The sequence below is a fragment of the Beta vulgaris genome, chromosome 2, assembly GCF_026745355.1.
Source record: "Beta vulgaris subsp. vulgaris cultivar EL10 chromosome 2, EL10.2, whole genome shotgun sequence".
Lineage (NCBI taxonomy): Eukaryota > Viridiplantae > Streptophyta > Magnoliopsida > Caryophyllales > Amaranthaceae > Beta > Beta vulgaris.
Genome location: NC_079203.1, coordinates 53,677,256 through 53,699,004, shown reverse-complemented (window position 1 = coordinate 53,699,004; position 21,749 = coordinate 53,677,256). Strand labels below are relative to the sequence as shown.

Sequence of the window (21,749 nt, the reverse complement as noted above, 5' to 3'; positions counted from 1 at the left end):
GGCTGAGGAGAGAGTGAGGAGAGAGAAAAGTCGGCTGGGAGAGAGGGAGAAGAAAGGGTTTAAGGTTTTTTTCTGAAATTCCATCTTCTTTTCTTTTTATACTCCCTTCCAAAAGGTAGTAACCCTAGGTCGATTAGGTTACTCTTTTAAAATTCCGGAAATTCCTAACAAATTCATATTACTAATAATTTATTCCTATTAACTTGTAAATAAATTAAAATACCTTTTTTTATTAATTCTTTTATATTTTCTTAATTAGTACGGAATTAGTATAAAAATACGGAGTATTACAGATAGCTCAGTGGTTCCGCGTACAAACATTAAGTGCCCCAGCCTTATGTCGCACGAGTTCGAACCTTCTCCCCCTCTTTCTTTTTTAGTATATATTCTTTTCTCCATTAACTTAAACATTTTCTGGCTTTCTCTAATTCTCTCCCCTCTCTTATCACTTTTCACTTAACCTAGGATTAACAACTCGGCAAAGGCATACGGTGGCACACCAGTCACCAGCCTCTCTTCTCTCGCACTCTGAGTCTCCGACGACTGTTAAATGTTAATAGGCAAAAGCTTGGACCTCTCGTAGATGAATTCGCACAATTGCACACTCGCACGAAGAATTTCTCATTTCTCATCATCTGTCGACTTGCTTCTTTAGCCTCTACTCGAATTTGTTTAAATAATTGACTAATGTCTTTGCTTAAACTTTCATTTACCAATTCATTTAGTAGTTAGTAATCAAGTAATGTTTAGATAGATGGTTATTTACGAATTAAATTAATGGAATGCTGGAATGAATTGAAATTATTGGTTGCCTTATTGCCATGCTGAGATTAATTAAGACTCTCAAGTTTCAACTTTGTTGGGTGAATTTGCTATTGTTATTGAAAGTTACTTTGTTGAATTGAATTATTCATCATTATAAATTACTTGGATCAACTATTGAATGATAGTTTAGTCACCTTTCTTGAGAGATATTTTTTCTCGAGTTAGTGATGATGATGAATTAGAATGCTTTCAAAATATGAAAACTCGTCGAATGATTTTTTTAGTTTTTTTTCTTGTAATTTAAGAAATTATTCTCATCTATCGGTTTCAATTCCGAACTTTAATTGATGTATTTTATTTTTAAGCAATTTAAATTGGTCTTTGTTTCACGTCTCGTTAATTCCGAACCCACGTAGTTGAAATCCCGCATACGCCCTCAAGGGAAAAAAAAACCCTCCCTAGAGGAAAAAAACCCTCCCTATACACATAAGGTATTGTTGTTAGTTTTCGCACCATTAACATAAGGTATTGTTCAAAGCGTGGATTATACACTAGAATGCGCAGTGCTCATTTTGCATCCAAAAAAAACATACCATTTTATATAAAAGAACACGAATTTTTTTCAACAATTTTTTTACTTTAAAAAGAGCACACGACTTAAAATTAAAGAACGTGTAAATTTATATTTATAAAAGAACAGAGGTTATAATGAAAAGAACATATGATAAATGAACATCTACACTTAAGATAAAAGAACATATATATATACCTTTTAAATTTAAATTTGAAAAAGAAATTTTTAGTTGCAAAATTTAAGGAAGCAAATAACAGTATTTTTTAAAATTTATAGACTCTAAAAATGATAAAACGATCAACTTAGTTTAGAAAAGGATACACCATGCTCTACATACACTTGGCCACTTGGGTATATATACTTATTTGCGGGTATTGTTGTTAATAACTCAAAGTTTTCGCACCATGTAAACATGTTCCCTTTTTTTTTTTTTTTTTTAGATCTATGCTATCTTCTACTAGAACTCTAGAAGATCACCATCTAACAACCTGAACCACCACGTCATCTGATATGAAAAAAAACCATTTGCACCTTCTACTGCCACGAGCCACCTCTTGAAACAAGTGGCAATCTAAAAGGTAAGCATGCATGGTTAAACTTTCTAAAGGCTAGACGTCTTCGTCGATAAATTAATCCACCGCCTAACTTGCACTATATATACTCACATCTTCATCCTTCTTTTAATCCACACAAACATCACCTATAACAACAAAGTTACAAAACTTGTACTACTACAAATACAATTCACAAACATTAAGATCACACCATGTCACTTATACCAAGTTTCTTCGGTGGGCGTGGAAGGTCATCGAGCATATTCGACCCTTTCTCTCTAGACATATGGGATCCTACCCCCACCACCACCACCTTCTCTGGCGACACCGTAGGGTTCGCCAACACTCGAATCGACTGGCGAGAGACACCAGAGGCGCACGAGTTCAAGGCGGACTTGCCGGGGTTGAAGAAGGACGAGGTGAAAGTGGAGGTGGAAGATGGTCAAGTGCTACAAATCAGTGGTGAGAGGAGTAAGGAGACTGAAGAGGAGAGTGACAAGTGGCACCGTGTCGAACGTAGTTCTGGGAAGTTTATGAGGAGGTTTAGGCTCCCTGATAATGCTGATATGGAAGGAATTAGGGCTAATATGGAACATGGAGTGCTTACTGTTACTGTGCCCAAGCTGCAGGAGAGGCAGCCTGATATTAAGTCTATTGACATCTCTGGTTAAGCGTGCTTAGCTAGAAGTACTCGTACTCGTTTATGATGGAGTTTTCCCTCTTGTAATTAAGTATGTATAATATGTAGTACTCCTTTACATAGATACATCTACCGTCTACGCGTAGGCGAGTAGCTAGTAGTGACTAGTGAGCACAAGTAAAATAATAACAATAGCTCTTTGTATTCTCGCTCGGGTGGTAATGAGGTTAAAGAATGTATGTTCATCTGGTATCTGGATGTAGCCTTTTGGTGTAGATACTAGTTAGTTCTGCGCAGAATTGCTGTTATTTTCTGCAAGTATATGTTCAGGTCGGTGTTATTTTTTTATAGTTATGGTGTCAGCTACCTAATGTTCACCGTGGGCAAGATAACTGGTGCATCAAAAGTGTTTCTTTTAGTTCATTTCAGTTCAGTTTATTTCCGGACGTAATTTTAATATAGTTCAGTTTACTTTGGGACGTAATTTTAATATAGTTCAGTTTACTTTGGGACGTAATTTTATTTTAATGTAGTATTGCGAGGTAAGTTCAGGGAAAAGAAAGGGGAGTTTCTGATATTCGATTAGGATCCTGGAAGTTTACGGATAAGAAATGGGAAAGTTTACCTTACACCATCATATCTACTATAATCCATGTAAATTGTAATAGACTCGTTAATAAGAAGACAAAATTGTTCTCAATACTGTGAATTATAACGAAGAAGGTGCATCTAACACCACAAATTGCGACTTATAGACTACCAAGTATCTGAATGTAATTTGTATTATACATGAGACTAAATACCAAAATACTCACCTCAAAATAACTCAAATAATAGAATAAATAAGGGCTGAGGCTTAGGAGGAAATGGGAAAATAAAAAACCTTAATATTCTCCCGTTTGTCGAAGAGAATTCTGATCTCCAATCTTGTTTATTTATAATATAAATTGTACTTAATCTGTACATGATAGTGTTCTGACATAAGCAGTAGTTGACGGTGTCGTGTGTACTTCAGTCAATAAAGAAACAGGGTATAAGGATCAGCATTTCAGCGAAAAAGCCTTGGTAACCAACTGTTTGAGTCTAAAAGAGACTCAAATATCAAAAAAAAAAATACAATAGTACTATTATAATCTGGCATTGGTATCAAATTGTTATCAGAATTGGTACCAAGCAAACCTTATTTTGGTATCAATATTTTCGGACAATGGTATCATTATAGCTAGGTACCAAGCAACCCCTTGCCACACGCGCGTGAAATTTCCAACACATAAAATGACCAAATTACCCCTATTTGAGTCTCCCTAGACTCAAACGGTGGACGTCTAGCCAAGCTCGCACTTCAGCATAGTCAATAAAGAGACAGGGTACAAGGATTAAGGATAAACAATTGCCTGAAAAACAATCCATGCTAAGCGTTCAAAACTAAGGCCCGTAATAGTATTCCTTCCGTCTCAATTTAGTTGTTACATTTATTTTTTTACAATTTACAAAATGCAACTTCAAATACTAATATCTTGAGTTATATATATGAAAAAATCATAATAATTAATATTTGAAAAATATAAATTGCGACAATCAAATAAGATCTAACATGATTATGTTTTTTTATTATGTATAGGTAGTAAAAGATGGTCAAAATTATAACGTAAATAGTGTCTACGATCAAAATGTAGCAACTAAATTAAGATAGAGGGAGTAACAATTTATAACAAGATGAATTTCAAATAAAAACAACTCACTTTTATTACAACACTGATAAAAGATCAGTGGACAGTGGTTACAGACTTACAGGTAGACAACAAATCAAAGACGACTCCACAGTGATTAACACAAAGTCACTAATCAAAGAAACCAAAACACATCTCATTCTTATATTTTTCTTTGAATAATCATAAACCATAACACAGTAGAATTAAGTATGATTTATTTAGGTAGAGATATCAATAGACTTGACCTGAGGTTTCTTCTCTTCTATCTTTGGAACAGTAACAGTTAAAACACCATTCTCCATATTAGCTTTAATTTCCTCCATTTTCGCATTATCCGGCAACCTAAACCTCCTCAAGAACTTTCCAGAACTCCGCTCAACTCTATGCCACTTATCATTCTTCTCCTCTTGTTCCCTGTTTCTCTCTCCGCTGACTTGGAGCACTTTTCCATCTTCCACCTCAACTTTGACTTCTTCCTTCTTTAATCCGGGTAAATCCGCCATGAAAATATGGGCTTCCGGAGTTTCTTTCCAGTCTATTCGGGCATTCACAAATGCTGCGGTGTTTCGGTCAGAGGAGAGAGATTGAGAAGTGTTGTTGAAGGGGAAACCATGAAAAGGGTCCCATAAATCAAGGGAGAATGGGTCGAAGATGTTGCTTCGTCTGTTTTCGAAGAAGGTTGGAATTAGCGACATTGTTGAATTGATTGTTGTTTTTTTATTTTGATGTTGAAGATGTAAGTGATTTTTGTGGATTGATTGAAAGCTATAAGATTGCACGATGATTGGATTTGTTGTTGATGATGGTGAGAGATGAATTGGGGTGGATATTTATAGGAAGTGGTGACTGGAGAGGAGTATCTTGAACATTCCTTATGTTTCGGTTCATGTTTTATCTCGAATATTTGGGGTCTTTCCAGATTCCAGATAGTCGCAGGAACATACTCCATCGTATCACTTCTTCGGTTTCATATTACTCGCCACTTTTTTATTCACGAACTTCTAATTAAAAAAAAAAAAGAAAAAAGAGGTAAAGAGTAAAAAGATAAGAGATCCATATGAAATGAGAGAGATAAAGAGAGTTTGTTGTCTAAAAAAAAGTATAACAAGTCATGTAAAACTTTTCACAATGAAAAATATAGTGAGTATTATAAAACAGAGGAAATATATGGCTTTATTCATACTTTTTTAGAACCGTTATCTAGTTGTTAATGGTTCGAGAACTATTTCATACTTGGGTTTATGCAAGTCATGTAAAACTTCCCACAATAAAAAGTGTAGCGAATATTATAAAACGGAGAAAGTACATGACTTTGTTTATATTTTTCTAGAACCGTTATCTATGTTGTTGATGGTTCGAGAGCTATTTCACAAATGGGCTTATGCGCCTTTTTACTCCATCGTATTATATGGCTTTATTCATACTTGGGCTAGGAAGTGGTATTATATGGGTTTCAGGCCTGCTACAACACTAGTACTGTATCCTCAACAATTTATTTATTATCTTTTGTTATTCAACAACAATTAGGGATGCAAGTTATTCGGATTAAAATTCAATTTAATTCAATTCGAATTAGTAATTTGGATCGGATTCGAATTGTGTTCGGGTTGGATTCGGATTGCAATTTTTTTTTTGAAAAAATGAATTTTTGGATCGGATTGGATTGAGGGTAATTGGTCCAAAAATCCAATATAACCAAATAGTAATATGCCTTGTATTATGTATATGGATTGGGCTTAAATGTTTAATTGAATCTTTTTTTTAAAAAACCTAGTCCATATCTTAGTTGCGGATACGATTTTCATCTCCATTCTCGTCCCATCACTGCCAAACCTAGACTCATACCGCCTCAGTTGAGACTTGAGCGGGAATGGGGCGGGTCTCCTGTTTGACCCACCCCATTGCCATCTCTACAATCCGGCTACTTTGAGCCAATTTTTTGTGCCTAATATACACTTTTGCGGGGTCAATATAACCAAAGTAAAAAATTCTACTAAGCCCGAGCATTTTTCAAGATGGGCTACTTTTAAGTTTTAACTAGTTATTACTCCCCAGGCTATATCCCGGATAAGAAAAAAACTTTATTTATTAATATAATACTTTATGATAATAACACTAAATACAACTTAGCTTAGTGGTTAAAACTTTAGTATATGTATTTGAGGTCTCGGGATCAAACCTTATACTATGCAATTTCTTAAATTTTTTATTGTACATAGATTACATGAACTAAAACTCTCTAGGGAGAGCGCCACGTGGCACAGTTTCTTGTTTTCGCATGCCTTTTAATATATTTGTATAGATTACCTCAAAGTGGGTTGAAATAAACAGAATCGAGCTACACTAAATTGGAGCAAAACTATAAGTTAGTTGAACTTTAGTGAGCTGAAGTAGATTAAATTGAGTTGAATTGAACTGTACCCAAAAGAGCAAAGCCTAAGTTAATCTATATTAGGTTTTTTTTTATATATATATGATTCGACGTAAAATATCATACTCCCTCGTCCCAGAATAGTCTTCACACTTTCCTTTTTTAAGCTTTACATCTCCACCTTGCCATACATATTTGTAGTCCCTTTGTTACAAATGGGAATGGGTCGGCTCGACTTGGATTTTACGAAACACCATGTTCAACTCACCTTCATTTGGATTGGGTTCAGACTCGCGATTTTATCATCGGCTTAATCCAAGTTATTTTACCTCGAGTCGGCTGGATTAGGCCGGATTCAAACTATTTTATCCCTTAAGATCACAAAATTAAGTATTTTATGATATAACTATACTATATTACTTGGTCTATAGTGATATTAACATAATTGTGCTCTTCTAATACAGATTTAGTCAATCAGTTGATAATGTGGCATTAGTCAATCACTAGTTCACTACTGTACTACTATACTTCAATAACAGCCATGATATCCAACAACTTAAGCAGAAACATTCACCAAACTCAATTACTTCTATAAAAGAAAAAAAATTGTACATCCCAATCAGGTTCTTAGCACTATTCAAAGATAAATAGTCTGATAACATTTTTCATTGCTGAGTTGAACGAACTTACATTTTTCATTGATAAATTGTACATTTTTCAAAGATAATATTCGAGTCAGCAGGCCCGTCTCAAACTATATAGAGGCCCTGTGCGATCTCGTATTTGAAGAATTCAATAATGTAATAGCTCATCCATACTTCACATAATCATATTTTGGAAAAAAGTAGTCCAAATAAGTAGATAAACTTTTTCTTTTTACTACTTGAACTTTCTCTATTTTGGGGCCCTCACAATTAAGGGGCCCTGTTCCATGGAACATGTTGAACATGCTAAAAGCCGCCCCTGCGAGTCAGGTATAACCATTAATATAAAAATATGCACACATTCACAAAAATTAACCAACAATCTAAAGAAAAAAATCAGAACATGAAGAAAGTGCCTCGGAAGTTCAATGAATTGTGTAATGTTTGAGTCAGGTATACAAGTATATACTACTTTCAGAATACCAAGGAAAAAAGTTCCAAGTCCAGAAACAGTAAGACAGTTTCAATATTAGATTGTATATCAATCCATTTGCTAAAAAAGAGTTTTGAGTCCGTCAGACAACCATGTGATCATCCAAAGCTCACAAAAGAACTTGGGAACGATCCTCTACGGCACCAGTGATCCGAAGATCAGTGGAAGCCAATAATCACGCTCTAATCACGCAGTCATGATTCATCCACCAGACTTAGTTTCCCGTCTCCTTAGAACTCAAGGATACAGAGGTACGAGCCTATAGAACAGATCCTGTTCAAGTAAGGTCGTACCAATTGTAGTCATCGCAAGTGTTTACCACCACAGACTTGGGTAAGTAAGCGGTTGATGTGGGAGTTGAGCATAAACTAATCTACAGTTAACTAAATCTGCCAAAATTGGATTTTGATTAATAGTGCGTCATGCCATTATCAGTAAGTTGATGGGTCAATCAAGGTTGATCCCTCTTATACAGAATAGCAAACTTCCCAAGTCAATACAAACTGCTTAGCAATTTGTATGTAATAATCCTGTCATTTGACAGGTATCATTTTTTTCCAAATATTAGATGCCTCTAATAGATATTTTTCTTTCGGATTGGCTCGAAATTATTAACTGCCTTTAACATCAACTTGTGAAACTCGTGAACAGACTCGAAATATTTTTGACAAAATTTCTTAAAAGATGGAAGATTCTGATGTGTAATTAATAATAAAAATTGCAGAATACTTGTGAGATAATGAGAATATTTAGATATCAGCAAGAACTAAATTATAACAGTTTTATAACCTTAAAAAGTGTTACAATATCTAAGCTTAAGTTGAGTTTTGATCTTTAAGTTAAGTTGAGCTTTCAACTGCAAGCTTGAGACTCGACTCAAACTCCAATATACGTGTAAAGAGCCAAGCAGAGCAACCCTTACTTCGAGCTTGGCTCAGCTCGTTATAACCTCAGCCCTAGTGGCCTAGTCATGTCTTGTCCTCTTTGTAGAAAGGGAACTTTATTAGGTCGTAATTGTTGGAGATTAGCGTATGCTTTTAACGATTATTTTGGGCCCTCCTCCGGCCAGGGGCTCTAGGTTATGGCCCTAGAAAACGACCCTTAGAACCAACTCAGAAGTGTACCATTGCCAGAGGCAAGTGCTAGAATTCTTTTTGGCTCGACTTCCTTTTAACCATAGATAACGGTGCTTGGTGGTGACTTCGGATCACACTTGTGGGATAAAATGAACAGGCTGAATTATCTATTGAGTGCAAACAAGATATAGAATGATTATGGGAACCATACAAAGTAAAGTTACGAAAGTTCCCACTACACAACTCATCAAATGACAAAATTCTAGCCAACTAGAACCTAGCCATATAGTCATACTCTACTAATGATGAGCAAAATCACTTTGTGAATTGCTACACCTAAAGGGTTAAAATTTATTGTAAGATCAAATACTATAAGAAACAATAGCAACATCACCATCAGCCATCACTACGATACTACTCATTCTTCAGTAGCAGCTATGAAGGAAATCAAATGTATGTCCCAACTAAATTCAACACTTATAAAAAAATTCACACATTTAGCTCTAAAACAAAGTATTGCTCGAGTCGAATGAACGAACGAACTTACGACAAGAGGACGTGCAGTTAGATGATGTAGATGCAATCACTGCTTCTCTATTTGCTTATTCTTACTCACTTCTTCAATAGGCGGCAACGTCTGCATATAAGGAAATGTAGCTAATTTCAGTATAACAAAATGTAGCTAATATCAGCCATTCACTTGAATAACATTTATGTTACTCCAACACCTTCATCTACCTCAAAAACCGAGTATTGTGTCATGTCCGACACAACACTTCACTTGGATACTTCATTTTAAACAAAAAGCTTGTCTTTTCTCTACAAAATAGCCGAGTCGGACACTTAGACATCCGTATTCGAGTAGACATTCAATTCGTGTCTGAGCAACATAGCTTTACATAATTCATACTACTAGGAGTAGTTGATAATCTATTTTTATCCAATCCAATAAGCATTACATAGAGACCAAAAGATAAGATAACCACACAAGGCCAAATAATCCTAGAATAAAATGAGTAAATTGAGATAAATTCAAAAACATACAAGACAGTGATTGGGGCATTTTATCAAATAGGTGGCGTGCAACAAAGAAAAAGCATAAAAGAGAGAAAAATATTACAAGGTCAGGTTTATAAAGATTATGAACAATGGAGGCACCACCGAGGAGAGAGAAAACAACCACCACACACGACCAACCCATCGACGGAGTTCCTGTTATTGTTTTTCCTCCTCCTAATCTTCCCTTCATTTTTCTCACTCTAGAAACTTCTCTCAACCCAGAAAATTGCCAAAAAATAACAATTATGCAAAGATTTTACTATTTAAAGATACAATAAAAAACAAAAAAAAAGGGAGTCTGTCAGAACACCGTGTGATCATCTCAAGCTCACAGAGGAGCATGAGAACGATCATCTACTGCACCAGGAGATCACGAAGATCAACGGTAGCTATTAATCACGCTCTAATCGCACGGTCGTAAATCATCCACCAGACTTAGTTTCCTGTCTCCTTAGAACTCAAGGATTCAGAGGTACGAGCCTATAGAACAGATCCTGTTCAAGTAAGGTCGTGCTCTTTACACTCAGTGCTTCATCTTATATATGTATGCTTCTTCTTCTGAAACGATGATGTGGGACTTTTTCCTTCACATTACATGGACGCGTCCAAACTTTTTCAAGACAGAAATTAAATAGCTGTACTTTCTTTAAACTCATATTATATGTTTAAATTATTGTAACGTAAATATTTAATAAACATCAAAGACAAACTAAACATATATATTTTTGAGAAAAAGTAGGAATAAGATTCTAGTTGATTGGCGAGTCTTTCATCTATACTTTAAGGTTGCAAGTTCAAGGCTTTGTGTTAACAACATATGAGGCTAACATAAAGTGAAATAATTAAAAAAAGGATAGTGTCACGTCACATATGTACAATATTGTTAATGCTTTATTTTTAACATAAGTGATAAATGAACTTGAATTCTACAAATTAAATATATAATTAGACAAATTTAAACTTATATTCTCCTAATAATACTTTTAAAATAATCTTTTTTTATTCGGTTATATAGATCATGTGATGTTTTAAAATTTGTCTTTTAATGGTTTGTAAGACATTCACTTAAACCTTCAATTTGTTGTCGATTAGTTATTTGAATGTCAATTAATTTAGTTGCGATATGTATATAATCATCTTCCTAGACAGACTAAATTAGAAGTTGACTAATTATTTTTGGACAGATGAGATAAATTTGAGATAAGATATAAGTAAAAAATTGTCTAAATCAAACATGCATGCATATGTATACATTATAAAGGAAAATCAAACTCTTATCACTCTATGTACACTAGCTGGGCTGGCTGACCTGAGCGGGGTGTTGGTCTAATAGGGTCTTTTTTTCTACCAACAGATTCCCAGTGAAGGCCCAAATAAAAAAGTACACTAAGGACATTATTCTTACAAAATGAAATGTTACAAGTCAATCCCATTTACATTGAATCTTATGTGTATGCTTGAAATTGTATTTCATTATCAAAATCCCATCAATTCTCCTAACAAGAAAGCTCTCCACCAAAACATAGCACCCAAATCTTTTCCATCCCATATTATCTCTTCTACTCCTTCCAATCTCTTCAACTCTCTCCACTCTTACATCATGTTCTTGATTTTCCATCCATCCTCTTTCAATTTGTATGCCTTTCATGGCTTCGAACACCGCTAACCCCATCACTAATCTTACCTTACTTCCATTGCCCAAAGTGCTAGGCACTGTGAAACAAACAAATCCTAGCATAGGATTCACTTCTATCATGGCTTCTGTGCCATAGACGAAAGCCTCTTCTCTTTTTACCAACGCGTCAATAACAATGGCATCATCTTCTTCATTGCCCCTATTGTCTCGCTTGTATATCTCTTCCCAATATTGCTCCAAGGTGACCTCGTAGAACATGGATTTCTTCCTATGTCGCCATAACTTGGCCTCTTCCCTACATCAACGTAAAAATGCGTAATCACTATACTTTCACGCACCTTTTTTAAGGTAATCTTATCAAATAGTCCAACCACAACGACAATAATCTAAAGGTCACATTGGCCAAACTGGTCCAAAAGACCAAAACACATCAGAAATTATATGGAAAAAGCACAGCACAAGTGCCGAACACAGTTTTGTACATGTTATGTTGTGTGGGCTGCATTATTAGATGGGAATACACCACACGAGATACAACCTTTGGCACAAAACAAAATCAGGTTTATATATGCCTTGGCCCAAACGCATAGAAATTGGCACAACACAACTAGAGCCCATGGTTTGCACAACTAGAGCCCATGGTTTGCAGAGGGGTCTCAGACACATCAGCAGATTGAGCGACTGCTCAGGACCCTCAATTTCAAGGAGCCTCACCTATATTTTATTTTCTTTGAGTTTAGATGGAAAATACTTTTGTTAATCCTAAATTTTTTGCTGTTGATCTATGTACTTTTTTTTTTTTCATATTTCATAGCGTACTCTAATTTTTATCCTTGGTATATTTTTACTATATACTTTTTAAAATCTAAGTTATCTCCTTACTAAAAATGAAAATAACATTGAAGGATTTAAGAAAGTATATTCATTTTTTTCAACCATTTTTTTAATAAAAATAATAAATTAGTTATTACTAATACGGAATTAGAAATCCGTTTTTTATATTCCTATAGGGCCCATGTTTAATGCATGGCTCAAGACCCCTCAATTGTCTGAGACGCCCCTGAATTGGTTTGCATACATACCATGCCAAGACCTTAAATTTTAGTTTTACGGGCCGACACGACACGACACAAATCGAGCACGAAGCTAGCATATCATGCCTGGCCAAGCCTCAAGCTCAATTAGCACAGGGCAGTGTTAGATCCTACTATATAAGAGAATAAAAGATAGATAACCAAAACCACCCGATTATTGTTTATGTTTACCTGAGAAACAAGAAAGGACAATACCATCGTCCAGTAACAACCGCGTTGTGTTGATTTTGTGGTGGTGGAGGATATGATGGAGGTGGAGGGAGAGATGCTTGAACAGACTCATCAAGGCCTAATGCATCACCTAAATTTCCTCGAATCGAACGATGAACACGAACCTCCCACCCTTTCTTACGTAAGAATCGTGGAGGAACACCATCATAAGCAACAGACTTGGCGTAGAAGCCACCACCATGGTAACGACGGATCTCAAACTGTTGGTAGATGTCTCTATAATCAAATTGCCTTGGCTTTATATCGTTTATAAAGTCTGTGTAGCAGCAGAAGCATATGTCTGACTTTTTTGAACTTGTGCATGCTTTCCTAATTTAATAAACATGTTTAGGAAGAAAATTAACTTGAAATCCACTAACAAAAAGAGGAGAATTAAGTAGTATTAGAAGAAAGAAGAATAAATTTGATATGAGGGCTTTAGGATACAAAAATATACAAGGTAATAACAACATAAATCCCACTATAGTAATGCCAATAAAAATGGAAAATGAAAGACCCAAAGTAATGAGAAAATGACTTGTAACTGTAAAGCTATAGGGTATCATACCCTGGAGATTACGAAATAACAAAAAAGTAAAAGTGACCAAGATGCAAGGGAAAAACTTTTGTTTAACATTTCCGGAAAGACCACCTATTTGTTCGTTTACCAGGTTCAGCACGAAATCATAAATAAGCTCTACCAAGGATTGCCAAACATTTGGTACTGAGTTTCCTCCTCCCTTTTTAGTAACAAAATGAAGCAGAAGTAGGACCAAACTGAGAGTTAGCAGCATAAACAAAGATGGATTTGTGAATGAGAAATACAAGTTTCCTATTTTCATAGGAATCAATGGGAGCATAGAAAATTGCTCAAGTGCGCGAAGGCAGAACTTCAAGAAAGGGAAGAGAGATTCGAACCAGTGACCTATCATTCACAGCACCTCAATCTTAACCACTAGGCCAAGACATCCTTGATCCTTGGTACATTGACGCTATTATCTTTACTTTTTGCATCGTGGTTTCTGTTAGTAAGAGCGATAAAACCAATATACCATTTGATCTCCACATATTAGTTAGTTAATCAACTAATTACAAAAAATCGAAGAATTTGATTTCTTTTGAGAGACAGAGAGAAAGTACCCTTTGTGATGGCCTTTGGCGCGGATGATATAGTACCTATGAGCAGATAGAGGTTCAGCAACAACTGGAAGAAACCAAACTTTAGTAACATTTGAATTTCTTACATCTGATGAATGAACAATTGACAAGATCTTGTTTTGAGGAAAAGGTAAAGTTTTAAGCCTCTTATAATCACAAGAACCCCAACAATAAGTATCTTCTTCTTCTGTTGCATCATCAGTTATAACTAAAACACCAGTATTTGGTGCATAATCTGGTGGCCTAATTGATAAAGAACTTGGGTCTTTCCTGTACAATGATAGACCCCTTGTAACATACATTATCTTAAAATTCAAAGATATGAACTTTAGTTGTTATGTGACTTTGATTTTATTCATCTTATTACATATATATATGCATGGTCCATTCAACTTTAATTTGAGTGCTTGTTTTTTTAGTACTTTATTGTAGAATATGTGGAACTTTGCTCTGTTTTTCATACAAAGTGAATTTGATTATTGAATTGGTTAATTTTCTGAAAGGATGAAGTACGATTCCTTATAGATGAAGATAAAAAGATGAGTTAGTGCATCTTCTTTAGAGAAATGTTGGGCTTTTCTTTTTATGTCCCTTAGTAAGTCATATACTATATTATGAACTTGTGATGTAAAGAAAGCATACCCAGACTGCATGCATATCCTGTAGTGATCAATAGTTTCATCCTTTTGAAAAAAGCTCCCTGGTATACTTTAATTATGGTCGGATCTTTCGTAATGATTTCAATCATAGATTGTGTCATACTCCCTCCGTTCCATAATATAGTGCCTACTTCATTTTTGGTAGGTCAAACTTTAAAATCTTTGACCGAATATTCTCATTTGTATATACTAGTTTTTATATGCACACAATGCGTGCGAAAATACGTAGAAAATTAATTTTTTTAGTGGATGTAGAAAATTAAATTAAATTTTTATTATATCTAAAATTAGGGGTATTTGAATTGTTGATGGTCTTTTTTTTTGAAATGTCTTTTTTTAAATTTTTAAATTAATTAGGTAGTTTCCTTTTTATTTTTTTTATTTTAAATTAAAGTAGGTAGTTAAAATAGAGATGTAATGAGGGTAAAATGGGATTTCTAATATTTTGGTGTCCTACCCCTCTTCCCATATAGAATAGAGATAAGAAAACATATTCATGTGGAATTTTGTTAGATTCGTCTCAATGTGTAGTTTCATTATATCAACTTTTATATAATTTATTAATACGAAATTGAAGATATTAAAGGTCAAAGTTACGTCTTGAAGACCGTGTTAGAAAGAAACAAGCACTACATTATAGGACGGAGGGAGTAATTAATCAAAATTTAAGGGTCAAAATAATTTTGTAACCTGGAACAATAAACTGATTAAAAGAAGTCTCATAGTAATGAATCTTTAAGCTAGTTACACTAGAGACTAGGGGAAGAGAAAAATGACATAATATATACTACAAATTTTTGACCGACTTGAAATTATTTAAGAAGGCATTACTCATAGTTAAAATTACTCTGGAATAATCCATAGCTTATATTATTACAAAAGATTTGAGTGCGTCTTTGTAACTTATTTTATAACATGTATAATGACACATACTCCAATAAGAATGACATGGACAATACAAATAATGACCTGAATTTCATGTCATCATGTCATTTATTTCATGTCATTTGAGTTTCCTTTTACAAAAGAAGCGATGGTTTCTAAGTTGTTACACCATAAACTATGGTGTAATAATTACACCCAAGAGCGTTTTCCAAATTCATCTCAGAAGTACATTTTAAAGTGGATTTATGTCTTTGGTTTGTAACTTACATAAATTCACCCCCTTAACTCTTAAGGCATGTTTGGTATGAGATGATTGTGTTGGAAAGGGAAACAAGAAACCATTTTTGAAACATGTAATTTGGTATGAGGGGTGGGGTAATGCTTTCGAATTTTTTCAGTGCAGCTATGTTCACCCAATTATAGCCTTCCTCAACCCTATGATAACACATAATATTACCGGACATTGCTACATCAACCCACTGGGTAGATAACCCATTACTAATAAAGTTAATAAAAAATAATTAATAAAATTTAGTTGGATTCCACTATCACTCCTTATTACACTCTCAATTAGGGGTGGGTAGTCTACCCGGTGGATAGATAAAGTTTTTTCCAATATTACCCTCTTTAATTCCGACTATAGTAATTCCGAATGGGGAGTAGGATTCTGCCAACTATAACTATAATCCCTAGGGTTATGTTTAAAAGTAGAAATATTACACACTAAATACACTAACTAAACATGCCATAGATTGCCAACTTAACGCTATTTTACGAAATATATATAATTAACTCATATTAATATAAAATTAAAATGACATTAAGTGTTAATATACACAAGTTTGCACTCTTTTATGAAGAGGAACATGAAAAAGTGTTGATCTGAACTCTCACGCAGTGAATGCACTAATGTACATATTGGAACTTCAAAGTCAATAGTATCTGAACCCTCAGCATGTGAATGCAGTAACATACAACAACATCAGAAACAAGATTTATGATTTGTAGAAAATATCATAAAGTTTATATTCAACCAAAACCAATTATCAGTGAATTCCAATTAGTGCCCTGAAGAGTAGTCGTGATTACCTTCCTTTTCTGGTGCGAAGAGATTATAGTTTCAGTTTGAGAAACGCATTGATAATACCCATCATCTCACTCCCAGGAAAACGACCAAGACAACCCCGTGCTGCAGTGATTTCATTCAATTCAGAAACCGAATCACAACTAAAAGCCTTTACTGAGGCTGTTATTCCTTCATCACCACCTTTGCACTCTTCTGTTAGATCTTCCCCTAATTTTACAGTTGGAAGAAGAAAAGGTTCTAGTGAAGTTTCCATCAGGATTGATTCACCGCCTACTGCACCCACAAAATCTCTTAAGCGGCATAATGCAAAAGGAACAGGTTCGAAGCTGTGGTCCCCGTACTCGACTGGTGTAGAGTGGTCTCCTGTTACACAAAGGAAGTATTCAAACTTTCCTGTTGATTCAGCTTCCCAAAGGAGCTTAGCTAGCTGCCTTATTGCTCTATCAACTGCTTCTAGTCCTTTGACTTTTAAAACACTTGCTTTATCATGGCCCGCATCATCTATTGCCTGCAAGAATGAATCAATTTTGACGTCAGAAGAAGAAATAAAAAAAAAAGCTCTATTTGGATGAGATTCTGTTATAAACATGAAGAAACCGACAATGATGTGAGCTCAAAACACTCTCCGTAGTCTCCATACAATAGGGGATGAAAAGTTTGAACTCTAAAGTCTAGACACTATGCTATCCCAGAGGGTAACAGCTTTGATACTTGAATAAAATTTATACTAGAGAAAAGATTCACAAAAACCATAAGAAAGGTGCATATCACAAAAGCTAACAATGGACAATCCCTACACAGAATTCCTTTAGGTTTTAGCCCTTGTTCTGAGTAACGGAGTAGGAAAAATATTAAATAGTAGTACTAAACAGAAGGTAGTTGAAAACCTTAATATGCAGAAACCCAAAATCATATCCATCTGAATGACCAGGCTTCTGCTCATCCTCCCCCGGGACAAAAACATTTGGGCAAGAGTTTAATGGAGCTGAAAGAGCCCTGGCTATTGCAGTCGCTTTGGAAGTTAGCAAGGTTCGGTAGTCTCCTGTTGCTCCAGGAGCTTCAAGGATATCAATGCCAAGAGACATCCCAAGACCAGCAATTATCTTAGTGGGAGCAACCATGCATGGTCGCAGGTTGTGCTGCTTTTCAAATGGTGGTACCTGCAATAAACAATGTCTGAGAAGAGACATTGAATAAAAACAGAAACTATAAACAATAAACGACCTTAAGTACATTCATCTTTCAAATATCCAACTCACAACAGAGAAAGACCCATATAATCCTTTTACATGAGACAGTTTTTGTATCTTCTATTCTACCAGGGGTTCGAACTTTGAATCCAAGAAACCAGAGCTGTGAGCCTGTGACAGGTTTATCGGCAGGAGAGTATTGTGCTCACCAGGTGTTTATCAATGAGAAACTTTCTTCATTTACATTACAAATTACATGATGTGGAGGAAGTGTCTTTTCTCAGGATTCAGGATCCCGGATATGGCATACACCAAGCAAATAATCATGCAAACAGCCAGCCAAATAATGTTGAGTCATCTATATGTTGAGTCGTCTAAGATTACTGGTGAGTAGTGATTCAAGTGGTGAGATGACCCAGAAGGGGGAAGAAAGAAACATTTCCAACCAAAAAATTCCCCTAATTCACAAGCTTCACATAAGTCGAGTCCATAAGATAAAACCATAAACGACCTTATTCCTCTAAGAGGCAATATAAACAAAACATCAATATCGGAAGCAAAGTGAGGAATAACAAACCTCAATTCGGATACCACAACCTCGTAGCAGAACAAGATTAGCAATATTCTTTCCTTCTGCTACTCTCTTTGCATTCACAGGATGGGACACCAGTATACGTGATATCTCCTTGGATAATTCATTCACAACTGCAGCTGTGTGTTTTGCTTCTTCAGTATCATCTAAGGGCTCGGCTTGTAAAAGTAAGCGGTTATCCTTCAAGGGGTCGGTTCCTGAAATATTCCCACTTAACTTAGGTCCCTTCACAACCACTCCACATCTATGCTCTGTGGCATACCTGAAAAAAAAATTCCACAAATATCGCGAAGTTAAAGCAATGGACCCTACAATTCAGTTGACACGATGTACTATTAATAGAAAAATGTAGGCTAAAGCTTTCTAGTCAAGATGACCTAAGTTGTCCTTTAGGACACAGGAAATGAAGAACTTCAGCCACAGCAACACATAACAAGGCTAAAAGCTTTCTAATCAAGATGACCTAATTCATGGAAAGCACGGCTCATCATTTAACATCTTCACTGTGCAGATGAAACCCTGTGGCTTATATTAAATTGAACACATATGAACCAACAAGAGAAGCATATGCACCTGACTCTAACTTCATGCTGGGGAAAGGATGGCAGTTTCATCCCATCCAGGGAAGCACAGAGGATAGGCCCCTCTTCTTCAAAGTGACGATCAGCCCTTCTACTTGTGACTATACCAGATTTCTCATCCAAAGTTGCAAAGTTTGACTGAAACCATAACAAATGGCATTAAAAAAGCTCAAAAACATATTGAAAGTTCAAATATTTGAGCAAGGGTTCAGGATAGAGCACATGAAAGCAGAGAGCTGGTCAAAGAATTTCTCTATGTCCATCCCATGCATAAATCAAGTATAATCACATAGTAATGATGAGCAATACTGTCAACTATTCATATAGACTATACTCCTATTTCATGCAAGGGTGTTAATATCATCAACAACAGATGCTTTAAGACTTGATAAGCATTCTAAAATCTCCAAGCTGTGACAGAAACAAAATGATAAGATTACGGAGGATAATATATCAGCACAGACACAAGATGAGAGAAAAAATTTTGCAACCTTGAATGCAATATCCCCTGGTGACATGGCCAATCCAGCACCCATTGACTCAAATGCACCTCGTCCACGGTAGTATACCCTTGGGTTATAACCCAATAAAGAAAGATGGGCAGTGTCACTCCCACAGCCTAAACCAGGTTCAACAGGGTCCATGAGCCCATTAACTCCAGCTGAAGCAATAGCATCCAGATTCGGCACTCTAGCCACTTGCAGCGGGGTCTTATACCCAAATCTTGGCATAGACACATCACCTAATCCATCAATTAGCACAAATGCTACTCTTCTCTTTGGATTTTGAGCTGGAGCCATATTTGTGTCTGTAATAGTCTTCAGAAAAGTTCCTGACATATGTTCAATTATGCCAAACAAAAGTTCCAATAAGCATCAAAACTACGCCAAGCATCTCTCACTAATAAAAACAAACACAATGTGGCTATTAACCAAGTCCATAATAGCTTTATAGTGTCTAACACACAACACCTTCGATATGTAATCAGGCCCGTCCCTGAGCCAGGGCAGGAGCGGCGGCCGCCCTCGGCCCGGGAATAACAGGTCATTCATCCCTGATTTACACCCACAACAAGAAAAATTGATCTGATGAAATTAAACAAGAACAAGTGAACACAAATATGTGTATCTATAAATTGTAACATATATTTTCTTATCATTAGTTCCATGAAACAAACAAACAAACATGAATTGACAAGTTATACCAGAAATTCATTGGAATCATAAGTTTATAACATGTAAATTATCCATCCCTAAAAACATGAAATAACATATATGAGATAAAGAAAAAATAAGTTGAATTCATGAAACAAACCATAACAACCGCATAAAACCAATCGCATGAATAATCACATCAAGTAGGTCTTAAAAATCGCAATTCCACACCAAAATCCGCAACAAAACAAGTAGATTCATCTAAATTAAAATTTTTCTTTTGATGCAAAACACCAGAAAATGTAAGACTCCAAAAGAGTAGCTACATGCGAAAGCATTGAAAAACAAATAAGACACAAAAAAAATGACAACTTTTTCCTCAGCTAAACTAAATTATGAATTATGAAAAAAATATCGGTTCATAATTAGAATATAAAAGGCAAAAAAAATACCAATGAATGATTACATTAAACCAAACAAGAATATATGAAATGAAATTAAAACTTACCAGCAAATTTTTTAGCATATAAGTATGATTTCGAGATCAGAGGATTTGCAACATGCTTTGCATTTCCTGTTTTTCTCTCTTTTTTTTACTTCATTTTCTCTTTATCAGACAGCCATGGAAACTGGAACTGATTCCTTGGTAGAAAGTGTGAACGACGAACACCTGCATCTCCAAGCCCAATTTCAATAAGCTACATGGCCGAAATTGAAAGTGGGCTAACAATGAATAGAAGAACACATGGACTCTATTCGTATCGTCAAATTGGATGTGTTATTAGGGTTCAAATATATGTTGTTTTACATTCTAAATATTAAGTTAGGGTACATTTGGTTCGATAATGATTTTTTTAGAGGTAAACACGGACCGGATCGGGCCAGGTTTGAGTTTTTGCATCTTAAAAATTGTCATTGGTCGGGCTAGGCGAAATTTTTGTGTCGACAACGCGCTATTTTCAAGCTAAAATGAGCGAGCTTTTCGGACTAAAATCGGGTCGGACCAAAAGGCTGTAAAGTCATTTTTGGCCCGGCCCAAAGCAAAAAAACCGGGTCGGGTAGGGGCTGACCGCGAGCCAAAAAATTTGCCCAAACCCGTCCAAAAATCGGGTTGGGCCAGGCTGGAGTTGATCAAGTCTAGATTTTTCACTTATCGTCTTTAAGTATAAGTTATTTTAAAGACCAAAAACAAAAATATGAAAATCCAAAAAAGTAGTTTCAATTTTTTTAGTTGCCGGTTTTTAATTTGACATGTTCAATATATTCTATCTTCATTTATTTGTTTAGGTTGGTTTTTCAAAGTCAAACTTTGTAAAAGTTGATTTCATATTACCCTTATAAACGTGGGATATTATCGAACTTATTTTGATAATCATTAGTTAATTCAACTTATTTATAAATCTTGTAACATAATTCAAATTTTATTGGTGAAAATTGTGCATATATTAGAGATGATCATGCAAACATTTAACATATATATCTTTCCGATTGCATCTGAGATGATGATATACGTTTAGGGTCTGATCTCTTTAACTTTTTTTTTTTTTAATTCTAGAAAAAATAAGACAGGTTTTAAAATCTACAAAAGTTATAGAAAAACTAAGAGAATTCTAGA

The 21,749-nt window shown here is 35.3% G+C and overlaps 4 protein-coding genes, 1 long non-coding RNA gene and 2 other non-coding genes across 9 annotated transcripts; 1 reads left to right on the top strand and 6 right to left on the bottom strand.

The window, feature by feature from the left end:
• Window positions 1-2,014: 2,014 nt before the first annotated feature.
• Window positions 2,015-2,956, top strand: LOC104905126 (17.4 kDa class I heat shock protein). The gene has a single exon (XM_010693578.4). It carries the CDS (start codon window positions 2,106-2,108, stop codon window positions 2,562-2,564), a length of 459 nt encoding a protein of 152 aa, XP_010691880.1. The 5' UTR covers window positions 2,015-2,105; the 3' UTR covers window positions 2,565-2,956.
• A 1,298-nt stretch (window positions 2,957-4,254) lies between these two features.
• Window positions 4,255-5,191, bottom strand: LOC104905137 (18.2 kDa class I heat shock protein). The gene has a single exon (XM_010693590.4). It carries the CDS (start codon window positions 4,938-4,940, stop codon window positions 4,464-4,466), a length of 477 nt encoding a protein of 158 aa, XP_010691892.1. The 5' UTR covers window positions 4,941-5,191; the 3' UTR covers window positions 4,255-4,463.
• Window positions 5,192-7,180: 1,989 nt separating this feature from the next.
• Window positions 7,181-10,653, bottom strand: LOC125495049 (uncharacterized). Of its 2 annotated transcripts, XR_007271650.2 has the most exons (3): window positions 9,950-10,526; window positions 9,377-9,466; window positions 7,181-7,579 (listed from the first exon to the last, which is right to left on the bottom strand). It is a non-coding gene; the product is annotated as an uncharacterized LOC125495049 (long non-coding RNA). The 2 variants fall into 2 exon arrangements; XR_007271649.1 differs by lacking the exon at window positions 7,181-7,579 and having other exon boundaries at window positions 9,157-9,466; window positions 9,950-10,653.
• Window positions 7,830-8,044, bottom strand: LOC125495380 (small nucleolar RNA U3). Its single transcript, XR_007272018.1, has one exon. It is a non-coding gene; the product is annotated as a small nucleolar RNA U3 (small nucleolar RNA).
• On the bottom strand, window positions 10,184-10,400 carry LOC125495381 (small nucleolar RNA U3). Its single transcript, XR_007272019.1, has one exon. It is a non-coding gene; the product is annotated as a small nucleolar RNA U3 (small nucleolar RNA).
• A 443-nt stretch (window positions 10,654-11,096) lies between the features above and the next one.
• Window positions 11,097-16,158, bottom strand: LOC104905146 (hypothetical protein). The gene is made up of 3 exons (XM_010693598.4): window positions 13,969-16,158; window positions 12,790-13,158; window positions 11,097-11,819 (listed from the first exon to the last, which is right to left on the bottom strand). Exons 1-3 carry the CDS (start codon window positions 14,286-14,288, stop codon window positions 11,312-11,314), a joined length of 1,197 nt encoding a protein of 398 aa, XP_010691900.2. The 5' UTR covers window positions 14,289-16,158; the 3' UTR covers window positions 11,097-11,311.
• A 141-nt stretch (window positions 16,159-16,299) lies between these two features.
• On the bottom strand, window positions 16,300-20,891 carry LOC104905152 (hypothetical protein). 2 transcript variants are annotated; one of them, XM_048639559.2, is made up of 7 exons: window positions 20,643-20,891; window positions 19,952-20,034; window positions 19,472-19,812; window positions 18,973-19,118; window positions 18,385-18,661; window positions 17,505-17,777; window positions 16,300-17,125 (listed from the first exon to the last, which is right to left on the bottom strand). In XM_048639559.2, exons 3-7 carry the CDS (start codon window positions 19,778-19,780, stop codon window positions 16,643-16,645), a joined length of 1,488 nt encoding a protein of 495 aa, XP_048495516.1. In that variant the 5' UTR covers window positions 19,781-19,812; window positions 19,952-20,034; window positions 20,643-20,891; the 3' UTR covers window positions 16,300-16,642. The 2 variants fall into 2 exon arrangements, with proteins under 2 accessions (XP_048495516.1, XP_010691908.2); XM_010693606.4 differs by lacking the exon at window positions 19,952-20,034 and having other exon boundaries at window positions 20,643-20,890.
• Between the last annotated feature and the right edge of the window lie 858 nt (window positions 20,892-21,749).

Bases quoted from the DNA above. Each gene is read 5' to 3' on its own strand.
- LOC104905137 (XM_010693590.4), bottom strand. From the start codon at position 4,940: ATGTCGCTAATTCCAACCTTCTTCGAAAACAGACGAAGCAACATCTTC.
- LOC104905146 (XM_010693598.4), bottom strand. From the start codon at position 14,288: ATGTATGTTACAAGGGGTCTATCATTGTACAGGAAAGACCCAAGTTCT. The intron at 13,159-13,968 runs GTACTTTCTCTC...TTATTAAATTAG, and splicing joins GCCAAAGGCCATCACAAAGG to GAAAGCATGCACAAGTTCAA. The intron at 11,820-12,789 runs GTAAACATAAAC...ACGTTGATGTAG, and splicing joins TGTCCTTTCTTGTTTCTCAG to GGAAGAGGCCAAGTTATGGC.
- LOC104905152 (XM_048639559.2), bottom strand. From the start codon at position 19,780: ATGGCTCCAGCTCAAAATCCAAAGAGAAGAGTAGCATTTGTGCTAATT. The intron at 18,662-18,972 runs GTGCATATGCTT...TTTTTTTTTCAG, and splicing joins CAGCATGAAGTTAGAGTCAG to GTATGCCACAGAGCATAGAT. The intron at 17,126-17,504 runs GTTTTCAACTAC...TCATTCTTGCAG, and splicing joins TTGGGTTTCTGCATATTAAG to GCAATAGATGATGCGGGCCA.
- LOC104905126 (XM_010693578.4), top strand. From the start codon at position 2,106: ATGTCACTTATACCAAGTTTCTTCGGTGGGCGTGGAAGGTCATCGAGC.